At 44.4% G+C, this 12,512-nt stretch overlaps 2 protein-coding genes across 4 annotated transcripts in view; both read right to left on the bottom strand.

The window, feature by feature from the left end:
* The window catches only part of ranbp2 (RAN binding protein 2), a gene marked incomplete at its 5' end in the record, with an annotated part of 47,335 nt that extends 39,491 nt beyond the window's left edge, over positions 1 to 7,844 (bottom strand). Inside the window, 8 exons of the mRNA XM_083639147.1 lie at positions 889 to 1,029; positions 1,818 to 2,013; positions 2,962 to 3,104; positions 4,848 to 5,078; positions 5,726 to 5,878; positions 6,377 to 6,488; positions 6,600 to 6,667; positions 7,773 to 7,844. Of these exons, the coding sequence (XP_083495273.1) occupies positions 889 to 1,029; positions 1,818 to 2,013; positions 2,962 to 3,104; positions 4,848 to 5,078; positions 5,726 to 5,878; positions 6,377 to 6,488; positions 6,600 to 6,667; positions 7,773 to 7,844 (1,116 nt within the window). The remainder of the gene's footprint in view (positions 1 to 888; positions 1,030 to 1,817; positions 2,014 to 2,961; positions 3,105 to 4,847; positions 5,079 to 5,725; positions 5,879 to 6,376; positions 6,489 to 6,599; positions 6,668 to 7,772) is intronic.
* Positions 7,845 to 9,484: 1,640 nt separating this feature from the next.
* The window catches only part of LOC310779052 (LIM and senescent cell antigen-like-containing domain protein 1), a 69,570-nt gene continuing 66,542 nt past the window's right edge, over positions 9,485 to 12,512 (bottom strand). For all 3 annotated transcript variants that reach the window (XM_083639548.1, XM_083639547.1, XM_083639546.1), the window contains exon 10: positions 9,485 to 11,063. In XM_083639548.1, coding sequence (XP_083495674.1) covers positions 10,949 to 11,063 — 115 coding nt within the window. In that variant the 3' untranslated portion in view covers positions 9,485 to 10,948. The remainder of the gene's footprint in view (positions 11,064 to 12,512) is intronic.

Raw genomic sequence — 12,512 nt, 5'->3', positions numbered from 1 at the left:
AAGGTGTGCGTGTGGCAGTGCTGACCTCTCTGATGAAGGTGTGCGCGTGGCAGTGCTGACCTCTCTGATGAAGGTGTGCGTGTGGCAGTGCTGACCTCTCTGATGAAGGTGTGCCTGTGGCAGTGCTGACCTCTCTGATGAAGGTGTGCGTGTGGCAGTGCTGACCTCTCTGATGAAGGTGTGCGTGTGACAGTGCTGACCTCTCTGATGAAGGTGTAAGTGTGACAGTGCTGACTAGGGGTGGGAATCGCTGAGTAGCTCACGATACGATATCGTCACGATACTTGGCCCTCGATAACGATATTATCACGATACAGCGATACTGCGATAATCGATATATTGGAAGACGATACATCACGATACCTGTGTAACTGAAGAGAAAAAAATACCCCTAAAAGGCAAGAAGCAGGTATTATGTATTTATTAGCAGAATTGACATGAACTCTCTCAGAGTTCACTCACTCACTCACTCATACCATTTTCGATACCACGGAGGAAAAGTTACACATTAAGTCTTTTTATTATTATTATTAAAACAAGAAAACCTATATAACCTACCTACCTATATAATTTCTAAAAGTAGATATTAATGATCAAACATTTCCATTCATGTAGCCTACAGTATTTATGTTTTTGTTTCAACTACAAACATAAATAAACGTCAACTTGAAACTATGTTTGAACTACCACACACAGCATAATATTTTAGCCTGTTTATTAAAAAAAAAAAAAAAAAAAAAAAATTTTTAAATAAACATATCGATACTTGGTGCCAGTGTATCGATAACGTATCGCAAGTGGAAATATCGCGATACCGTGAGTATCGATATTTTGTCCCACCCCTAGTGCTGACCTCTCTGATGAAGGTGTGCGTGTGACAGTGCTGACCTCTCTGATGAAGGTGGGCGCGTCTGTGTTGAGGTTGAGCAGCATGTGGCCGGCCTGGCTCTGCCGGTCGCTGGCCAGCAGCTCCAACAGCGCGGGGGCCGACTGGTCTCCTTTGGTCACCTTAGCCTTTGGTCTGGGGACCTGGTGGAAGGACAAAACAATTGTACCTTGACAATTTAAAAAGCTGTAAAGTTGAATGATCTTAAATGTCTCTCCTGATTCCGTTTTTTATTCCTAGAATGATATTGTTACTCATCAATTTTATCTCAAACTCAATTTCCACGATATAACTTTTTCTACATGATACTAGCAAAAAGTATAAAAGTATGTAGCTGAAATAATCGCTACATCTTTTAATCAAGAAGAGCTGAGGACAAAAAAATGACAGAAGACAAAGATAGATGACACCTGCAAAAACTACCTCACACTTTTCTATCAATCAAATCTGCTCTGTGAAATCCTGAGGGCTGTATTATGTTCCAAGCTATGTTTCTTCATGTCACTACTGTCCATAGAAGAGATGAAGTCAGCTGTCCCACTAGGGAGGCAGGCAGCTGAGATCACCTTCAAATAAAGTCATCATGGCACTAATTCCCTCCTTGTTGGAGGTACATTTTATGCCTGTTGCTCTTTTTTTGTCAGCAGGACATCTCAGAAAGTTATAAAATGACTTTGTAGAAAGACAGGTCATGGGCCAACTCAGAAGTGATTAACTTTCCACGCCCACTAGCTAAAAGGGGGGATGGTAATGGGCGTGGCCAATCACAAAAAGGCCCCTGATTTGCAAACGGATTCACGTAACACCCCAAAACCTTGTAGAAAGGTTGGCCGAGTGCCCTCTAGTTTATAAAATGAATTCATCAGGTCTAAATGTCATGGTGGGATTGAACAGGTACTGGTTATGCTGGTGTTAGCTGGTGTGCAGGTACCTGGTATGCCAGCAGGTAACAGAGTGCAGCCAGGTCAATGATGGCCCTCCAGGTCTGTTGGCGATCCTGGGCCATCTTTAACAGCAAGGTGGCGCTGTGCAGGTAGAGGTGACCTCGCATCTCCACAAACACCTCACACAGATCATCTGTCTGGCTGCTTGCCACGCTGCTCAGCGCCTGCATAGCCTGGTCAAAACTACACACAAACACAAGATTAAGAAAACCATGCACTGCATTATAGGTGCAATGAATTCTGGTCATTGTAGTTCACCAACATGCTTTCGGTGCTTGACAGCACTCAAGGGGCATCAAGTAATGAGTCATCTATGACCTGTTGGTTGTCTTGTCTGTTGAATGTAGCTGCATCATGTAACAAAGTAATTTTCTGCAAAGGATCAATAAAGTATCTATCTATCTATCTATCGTACCAACCACTATAGGCAGCCAGTAGGAATCACAACATTGATTAAAATCCAAACATGAGAAAGAAAGAAATCTGAATTTGAGATTCAATTTGGGGCCTTGTTACCAGGGTGGGAATTTCACAGGAGCCACGAAAAACATGGCCGCCGTTGCCCCTCCCACTCAGTGACGCCCTGAGATCCTTAAGGTCTTTGCACACACAGTCCGATTGTTTTTGTATGCGTGTTTTTTAATCCGTCCCAGCTCGCAAAAATCTATTGACCGATGTGAAAAACGCAGAAAATCGAACCTCGTCGGAAAACTTAAATGACGGATGTAATTGTCGGACTCGGTGTGTCAATGATGATTGACACAAATGAGGTCGTATTCTTTTTTTTCCCAGTGCGTCAAATTCGGACGAAAATACAGACTTGGTGTGCAAAAGCTATTATGGCCACATTGGCAGCAGTGCCCTGCTACCACCCTGCTACTGTCAGTTGCTTTAAAAGCATCAGTGGTCTCAGTTTAATGGATGTGTAATTGGTTCATTTTAAAACACATTTCAGAAGAATAGCTCTTCACAATGTCAATAGAGCCACAACAATGGCCTTTGTGCCCTAAAAAAACATTGTAACATCAAAGGCCAAAAAGCCTTCACCCTAAAATGACGATATTCCCACCCTGCTTGTTAGTATTACACATAACCCCGACAGCGCACCACTCAGCCAGCCTACCAGCCTACCTTGTGAGGGCGTTGAGGCTGGGCTCAAGGCCACTGGCAGACAGAGTGATTCTCAGCAGGCTGCAGTGGGCCAGCAGCAGCTCTCTCTGTAGACGCCGACACATCTTATCATTGCTGGAGACGCTGGGTTGGGACAGGTACTCCTGAAACACACCACACAGCCAGGGGTCAACAGACTGAAACACACCACACAGCCAGAGGTCAACAGACTGAAACACACCACACAGCCAGGTGTCAACAGACTGAAACACACCACACAGCCAGGGGTCAACAGACTGAAACACACCACACACACAGCCAGAGGTCAACAGACTGAAACACACCACACAGCCAGAGGTCAACAGACTGAAACACACCACACAGCCAGGTGTCAACAGACTGAAACACACCACACAGCCAGGTGTCAGACTGAAACACACCACACAGCCAGAGGTCAACAGACTGAAACACACCACACAGCCAGGTGTCAGACTGAAACACACCACACAGCCAGAGGTCAACAGACTGAAACACACCACACAGCCAGATGTCAACAGACTGAAACACACCACACAGCCAGAGGTCAACAGACTGAAACACACCACACAGCCAGAGGTCAACAGACTGAAACACACCACACAGTCAGAGGTCAACAGACTGAAACACACCACACAGCCAGGTGTCAGACTGAAACACACCACACAGCCAGAGGTCAACAGACTGAAACACACCACACACACAGCCAGAGGTCAACAGACTGAAACACACCACACAGCCAGGTGTCAGACTGAAACACACCACACAGCCAGAGGTCAACAGACTGAAACACACCACACAGCCAGAGGTCAACAGACTGAAACACACCACACAGCCAGAGGTCAACAGACTGAAACACACCACACAGCCAGAGGTCAACAGACTGAAACACACCACACAGCCAGAGGTCAACAGACTGAAACACACCACACAGCCAGAGGTCAACAGACTGAAACACACCACACAGCCAGAGGTCAACAGACTGAAACACACCACACAGCCAGAGGTCAACAGACTGAAACACTGAAATATTACGAGTACTCTCTTTCTATTATGAACAACTAACCGGGTACTCGGGGGTGGGGGTGGGTGGAAACAATGGCGGAACCAGCGCTGGGCTACAGTATACAGTTAATTTTATAGCCTATATGTCTATGTACTACTATCTAATGATAGCACAGGGAGAATCTGCTGCGTAGGGGCTGTTTACAAAATAGCATTTTTTGCATCGAAAAAGCACTGCCTGCCCTGGAGCCCTTTTTGTGAAGAGCGAACAGTGATAATGTAACGTTAATCTGACAGTTTAGCAGCTGTTTGCCTAAGATCAGTAACTAATGTTATGTTAATCAGCTGGTTCGCTCTTCTAGCAGTGTTGTGCAACAAGCAAAGGCTTAACAAGATATCTCCAATTACATGCCCGGTAATAATCCATATATCCATATCCGTATAATCCATACTGCTTTATGATCGCTGTTACAGTAACGTAGTGACCTAAATCCACTGATTACCATGCCAAATTCCCCGGCCAGCACTTTCTCCATAGTTGCAGTTATTGCTTGCTAACGTTTTGGGAAACGGCAATGAACTAGTGCAACGTTTTGAATTAGTTTTATCAAGCCTGCTGGATGAAGAAACATGTCTGTTTCGTTTGCACTGGGGATTTCCATGAGGAAGAGAGAGGAAAAAAAGGAGAGTACCCGAACAGCTGAAACGTTACTCGAATACTAACGTTATGAACGAGTAGTCAAGTACTCTTGCCCATCCGTAGACCGCTACACAAAACTGGACACTGTGGTGGACACTGGTCAGGTTAATCGTAGAACAAAAACCCAGCAAAGTATACGCTACTGCCTTCTACAGTGCATGCTGACCTGCAGGGTGTGCAGCAGCACGGTGTACCAGTCCAGGCTGTGGCGCAGCATGCCCCTCCTCTCTGCAGCCAGGCAGTGTTTGACAGCCTCGTCCAGACGGCCATCCTGACAGAACAGCTGCACCAGCTTCACATTCACATGGGGGTCCGCCGGCCGCGCCACCAGCTCAGCCTGCAGGAGGTCAAACAGCCGGTTCCAACCCTGCTGCCCCTGACGACTCAACAAGCGCTCCTGCATGATTGGGGGGGGGGGGGGGTGTTGCAGGGAAATGTCAAAATCACCACAAGATTACCAAGAATTGGTTAGTATTATTGGGCAAACTGTTCTTTATTGTCAGCTAATCAAGTTGTCATTCTTTGAGTGAATGGACCTGCTACAAATGCATTCAGGTTGTGGCTTGTGCTTCGTTCCTCAATGAGAGGTGTCACTCTGCAGTATCACATAGTGTGTGTGCATCCCACATGTATTTATCTTGATGAAACTGACGAGTTAAGTATATTCATTAAAGAAAGTTGATTTAAAAAAAATGTATGCGATGAATCACTTTATTCAAATTGACGATTTTGTCTGAGGATCTTTTCTCTCGCTCTCATGATGACGTCATAAAATATGACAGCCAGACATTCGAAGCTGCATTCAAAAATATCAATAGAAGTTTTGAATGTAAAAAAAACAAAAAAACTTTTGGTACAGCCCTACTAAATTGAAGTATTAATATTGGTTACAAATACAAGGTAAGTTGTTAGTTATCACCCGCCCCCGTGTAAATATCAGATTTAAGTTTATCCAAAACTATATCTCATTTTGGTTTTGTGGCAAAAGTCAAGAAAGATGTATGAGAAAACAGGGGTCTTAACGACCAAAGGAGTCAGTCTGACCTTAAGGTTGAAGACGGCTGGGTTTCCAGGCAGCAGCTTGGCAGCTTTCTCCACCCAGAAGTCTGCCCTGCTGTCACTGTCCTCCTTACCGACCAGCAGCTCTGCCACCTTCAGCACCAGATCCCTCTGGGCTGGGTTCAAGTCCACCGACCGCTACACACAGAGACGGAGAGAAAGAGAAAGACTGCTGTCAAACTCCAGACAGGTGATCAAAAGACAAGAGACTTGTATTGATCTCTGTGTGTGACATAATCTGTCTCAGCTGGAAAGGGAAGACAAAAAATAAAGAAAAAGGTAGAAAAGAAATTTGCCATTGTAGCTGCCTGTAGAGACAGCCTTTTGGCACAGCTACAACATACTCCCTGTAAGATGGGAGAAGTCAGAGTGTAATGTCAAAGCAAAGTCAAAACAAGTGTGGGGTAAACAAAAACAGTGACGTGAATCAGCCTTCTTGGCCTTCATCAGGGCACATGCCCATACTTATTTGACTTTACTTTAATTAAGACGAGATGTCCCTATCTTCTCCGACCTTGATGTCTTGAAAACCCAACCTCACCATACCATGCACTCTTTCAGGTACAAAGGCTTTCGTCTCCATCTCTTTCAGTTGTCACATCACTTCCTAGTGTACCTTATAACATCCTACTGTACCTTATAACATCCTACTGCCTTGTTGATTTCCCCGTCTCGCTCATAGAGCTGGCCAAGGAATTTGTGTGCTTTAGGATCCCTCTCCTGGACTTTGAGATATTCTGATACATGTCTAGAAAGACCAGGAAACAAAGTATGTTGTGCATGAGATGAGTACTCTTTTATAATGATGTTCTGAGAAGCAAAATTTTAATGTTGATGATGTGGAAGCTCCTGAACTTACCTTTTTGCAAGTTCATACTCCTTTGCTTCAAAGTACAGTTTAGCAAATAAAAATCCTTTGATTGGCTTCTGTGGAAAGAATATTGACAGTACAGGGTGATTAACCAGAGAACGCTTCTACCAGACAATTTACTGACTGGGTAGGGATAATGTTAGCACCGATACAAATGATCCCACAGCCCTGGTGTATTGATGTGCACATTAACAAAACGTTAACACACCTATGAAGAGAACAATAATGTTACAGCACACCAAAACGTTCTAACTGGCCAAGTTAATGCTGCCTTAATTATTGGTACAACATTGTGAAACCTTAATTCAAGATTAACTTTAATAGCCACAGCCCACAGTAAGCGAGGAATTTGACTTAGTGCAAGTATGCAGAGCAGCGGTCACACCTGAGACGATGAAATACAGAAAAACAATCACAAATAGAAGAATTTACATAGAAGCCACTCTTCACTTCTGCATTGAGGTCCATTCCCAGACCAGTCTTCTTTTAAACTATTCGTTAAATAGGCTATAGTTCTAGCACGGTGGTGGCCTCAGTGTGAAGAAATACTAAAATTTGAAATGTATTTGCAATAAAGAGCGTCTTGGTGGAAGCAACTGATGCCGAACTTAACGGTACCAGTAGATTCTGAGAAGAAGATGATTCTAGAAAACGTGTAAAGTCATATTCTACCAGGTGTGAACGTTTGCCAAAACACATAATATTAAACTGCCAGATCGTTTAATGGAATGTGTGCAGTGCAGCTCTCTCTCTCAAACACTAACACAGGACTAGGCTATGACAAAAGTTCAACCCAGAGTAGAACAACGTTTCACTTCCATCTTTGGGCTAACGTTTAAATTCAAAAACCAACGTTAGTTTTGGGAGTTGGCTAAGCTAACTAGCGTTAGCATGCCGCGCATTTCCCCCAGCATAGGAGGACACGACGAAGTGTCATCATGCAGGCGCGGTTAGCTAATGCTAGCATGTTAGCATAGCCAGCCTGGGTCATGAACAGCTTTCACAGAGCGCAAGATTCGAGCTAACGTCACACATATTAACTAAATGTAACGGTCATCTGCCTCACTCAGACCGGTTGGCAGACACATGCCGCTAACAGCTAGCGTTAGTCTTAACATGATGCTAACAGCAGGCTAACTATCCGGTCAAGGCTCAGCTTACCTCTTTGAGTGAAGGAGATGAACTCTGCACTGACGAAATGTAGCGATCCACTTCGGCCTTACTGCGCCGCATGGCTTCACAAAGCGACTGTTTGTCAAAAGTATGTTAAACTGGAGTTGCATAGAACACAAGAAATTAACTAAAATGTACACACTGACGTCTATATCGGCTCGTCAGTTGCTCAGTGGCTCTACAGCGCTGCGCAGTCTCATAACATCAAATGCGGTCACGTGATTCCAAACGCGTACTGTGAGTGGCTTGACGCACAATTGACACACTTTTATTTTGAAGAAGGAAAGACTTTTTTTAACAACTTTATTGCAGCAAAAATACATACATCAACAAGCAAGTAGTTCACATATGACAATTTCGCAATCTTAAACACGCCAAGGTTCATAACGACAAAAAGAAAATAAATAATTAAATGAATATCATGGTAAAGCTTTTTTCCACCTTAATTTTTTATTTAGGTTCAGGATTAAAAAAACAAACAAACAAAAAATTATCTAAGAGAATTCCCTCCATATCCGCGAATTGGTGGATGTTTGGTGCATTCTCCACATTTTGCCAATCATCCTCTGATATTTTTATATTGAGCTTTGAATATCTGGTAAAGCTTTTAATATAGGCTAACAGCTTTTTTGTTTGTGCATTCAGATAGATAGGCAAGCCTGTGGCACTAAAAGACTACAGACCTGTCGCCTTGACCTCTGTGGTCATGTAGTCCTTCGAGCACCTTGTTCTGTCTTACCTAAAATCCATCTTGGACCCACTCCTTGACCCCTTTAGTTCGCCTACAGAGCAAACAGGTCTGTAGACGATGCAATAAACATGGCCCGGCCTTCAGCCTTCACTACATTCTCACACACCTGGACACTTAAGGAACCTATGCCAGGATCCTGTTTGTGGACTTCAGCTCCATCTGCAGATGGTCCACAGACTTCCTGGTGGACAGGAAACAACACATAAGGCTGGGGAAGCTGGCCAGGGTGGCGTCCTCTCTCCATACCTCTTCTCCCTGTACACCAACAGCTGCATCTCCAGCCATCAAGCTCATGAAATTCGCAGACACCACCCTCAGGGCTCATCTCTGATGGTGATGAGTCTGCGTACAGGAAAAAGATCGACCACCTGATGACTTGGTGCCGTCAAAACAACCTGGAGGTCAATGCTCAAAAGACAGTGGAGATGGTTGTGGACTACAGGATGAACGCAGCCCCACCTTCCCATCACCCTGTCTGGGTGACTCCCCAGTCAGCACTGTGGAGTCCTTTCACTTAAAAACCCAATGTTAAAATAGTAGACTTATACTACCGTCTGAAGTACTTGAGTGTTGCTGGAATTCCCTCTTTATGGGTGTTACCTGTATATTCCTTGACAGTGTGTGAAGTTTAAGTAAGTCCAAATTTGACACAGTTTCTCTCATTAGAAAAGAGAGCAAAGATCAAGCCAAAATACTCAGAAAACGACATATAACCTCTAACAAATAAAAAAGGGGACTATTCAGGACCAGTGTTCCCTGTAAGCTGATAGTCTAGTAGTGGTCTAATTAGTCATTTCAGTGGCAAATTATATTAAGGCACAGGAAGTTGCCATACATTGGGGTTTACTGAAATGATGCTTCTGAATCATAAACATGCTGGAGTCATGTTACTAAGATGAAGACATGAAATGTGTTCAATGAAGGACAATAACACATGCAGAGTGGTGGCATCAATACGTGTTTATTCAGAGAAATCGACTGAATTTTATTAGATACAGTGAAAAACAACAACTGTCCATATACGTAAGCCTAAAACATGCATTTTGGTGTGTTTATATGAATAAGTATTTCAAGCATGGTGAAGTTAAGTCCAAAACACACCAGCGGGGCAGTGCCGTGGCGGGTCATATGACGCGGCTCATGTGAAGGCCCTAGCACATATGGGAAGCGTCGCGCTGCAGTGTGTCCACAGCGTGGGACAACGAGACGACGCGAGGTGGCGACGCTGGAAATAGCAGTGTGGGACTTACACCTAATTACTATAATAAGGTGGCCGGGGGTTCCTCGGTGGAGCACAATGAGCACGCTAGAAATGAGCACGCAATATTTCGATTAGAAAATAGTACTTTTCTACTTGTCTTCTAGTAGAAAATAATGGGCGTGGCTGTTTTGACGGGCGCCGTACACCGCTGGTGTGTTTGGACTTTACAGTATGAGAAATGTAGTGGCACAGTTAACTCAGAAAAGCCACACAGGCTCTTCAATTCCATACAACAGTGGAATGTGTCATTATATTAAACTACTACGTAAAACATAATCTTTGTGCGGTCAAATACTGCTCGAGTGAAATAGTTTGAGGGCGGAAATGAATTGGATTTCTTTCCTAAGAGGGTCTAAGCCCAGAGGAAGTCAGCACACCTCCCTTTAAGAGGATCGCTTTGCTTGGATTACAAACCGGGGAGACACACGTTCCCCCGTCTAACAGCACTCCCACATCCGCTCTCTGCACACGCCACAAGAGCGTTCCAACATGAGGAGCAGCTCTCTGCACACGCCACAAGAGCATTCTAACATGAGTAGCAGCTTGCACAGGGCTTCTTTCATACATACTGTACAATGGATGGCACATAGCAAGACATGCTGCCAAGACTCAGCTGATTCCATTACTGTACTGTAGCAGAAGAGAAGATATGTCATCAACAAAAGCCCTATGCAAAATTAAATTCAAGCAGACTTTCTATAATATTAAAGCAAACAAAAGTGAATACATCTAAAACAAAACAAAATGGTCGTAACACAGGGCATGCTGCTGATATTACATACACATTCAATAAGATCTATCATTTTTATTGCATATTTGTCTGCTTTCTTTGGTTTTGCTCTATTACATAAGAGCATCAGTAACATAACTGTTTGTAGTTGGTAAACTACTGAACGGCCACATCATTCCCATCTTTTATTTTCTTTACATCTTTATATTTCTTGAAATATTTGAAATATAGAACCGTTACAATGTGTGTTTGGCTTCAATAAGCACGGCGGTGAAATAAGGCAAGTGTCTGAAAGATATACAGTATTTTGGCAAAAAGGCACTGGACAGGTTAATGTCGATCAGTGAGCAAAGTGACGGCTGTTGACCGACTGACCATCTGTCTGTCTGTGGGTCAGTTTGACTCTCTGTCCGCTGTGTGCTTTACTTGCGGGCCACAGTCTCGGACAGCTTCTTCAGCCTCTTCTTCAGCTCCAGCGGGAACTTCTCGTAGCACTTCTTGCACACCGGCTTCATGTCAAACTCCACAAACTTGTTCCTGTGGAGAGGAGAGGAACAGCAAACTGCAGGTCAAGGTCTGTCCCCTGGACTTAAAACCAATATGGGCCAGGAGCGAAAAGCGGGGGCCACAATGGCCCCTTCCCTACTTCGTGCCCCCTTGCTTGGACCACACCCATTTTTCAAACTTGAGGCGCTATCGCGTTGACACGCTACCGCGTTGACACAGACAGACAGACAGACAGACAGACATATGAACACCTGGCAAAGTACTAAAAACCACATTTTGCCATGATAACACACACATACTTTAGGGGTGTAAAGGTGCGCATATTTGTACCGTACTGTACCGTATTCGTACTGAAACCGTACGGAATGGTGCAGCTGTACCGAATTTAGAAAAAATTTAAATAAAATATAAAAATAAATCTTCCCACATGGACATATTAAGGGGTTGGTACCTGTATCAGTTCCTTTGGGGTTTGCTGGCTGTATACTAAAAATTAGATTTTGTCAGACTGAGACTAGTCTCGCTAGCCAGCCTCTCTTCCTTTCTGTCAGAGAGGAAGAGAGGCTGGCTAGCGAGACTAGACTGAGACTGACTGGAACCCCAGCTTAACCACCAGCGACTGCTACATAAAAGCGTTAATTTAAAAAGATATATAAACTATTGATGGTTACAGTAGTTCATAATAAACAAGTCATTTTTTGTTTTGCCATTTTTTCTCTTACTGTACCGAAAATGAACTGAACCATGACTTCAAAACCGAGGTACGTACCGAACCGTGTTTTTTGTGTAACATTACACCCCTAACAGATTCACAAGGTGAAAACAATACCAGTCGCACACTGTCGCCGGCTGGTAACAACAACTCTACTTGAGTACCACCCCCCACATAGTATGGCACTCCCAACACCGCAGTAAGTTAGTCGTCAGTTTTTGTATTAAACATGAACCTGCCGCCCCCCCCCCCCCGCCCCCCCAACCCCCAGCTGCTCCTGGACAGCATTCCTTCCCAAAGCAGATTAAAGCTGTTAGTGGATCAGTGAGAGGGACCTCCGCTGCCCCCCGCCCACCGGAAGTGATTAGGGCTTATACCCCAGCCCCACACCCAGACAGAGCCATGAGAGGCCGGGGGAACAAAGGCCTCCCTTCAGCATGCGGCTGTCAGCAGCCTGTCTACATCCTTCACCATGCGGCTGTCAGCAGCCTGTCTACATCCAGAACAGAGGTCAGCAACCTATGGCACACGTGCCACCTCTGGCATGCGAAGGGGTAACCAGTGACACGGCAGCGTACAGTAGCAATAAGTGCGCAATTGATTTTTTTTGTACAAATGTTGATGTGCCCTGCCAAATTACTATTTCACAGCCATTTGCAGTTGCGCTGCATGTTATTTAGGATATTTACGGTAGTGACCCACTCTACTCTGCCTCTGATTGGTTGCCTTCCATGGCAGCAGACAGCAGCTGAAAAATGCCAGCGTGG

This window comes from Poromitra crassiceps, assembly GCF_964638095.1.
Source record: "Poromitra crassiceps genome assembly, chromosome: 6".
Classification (NCBI taxonomy): domain Eukaryota; kingdom Metazoa; phylum Chordata; class Actinopteri; order Beryciformes; family Melamphaidae; genus Poromitra; species Poromitra crassiceps.
Note: the sequence above shows the minus strand (reverse complement) of the source record. Positions and strands in the feature narration are given on the sequence as shown.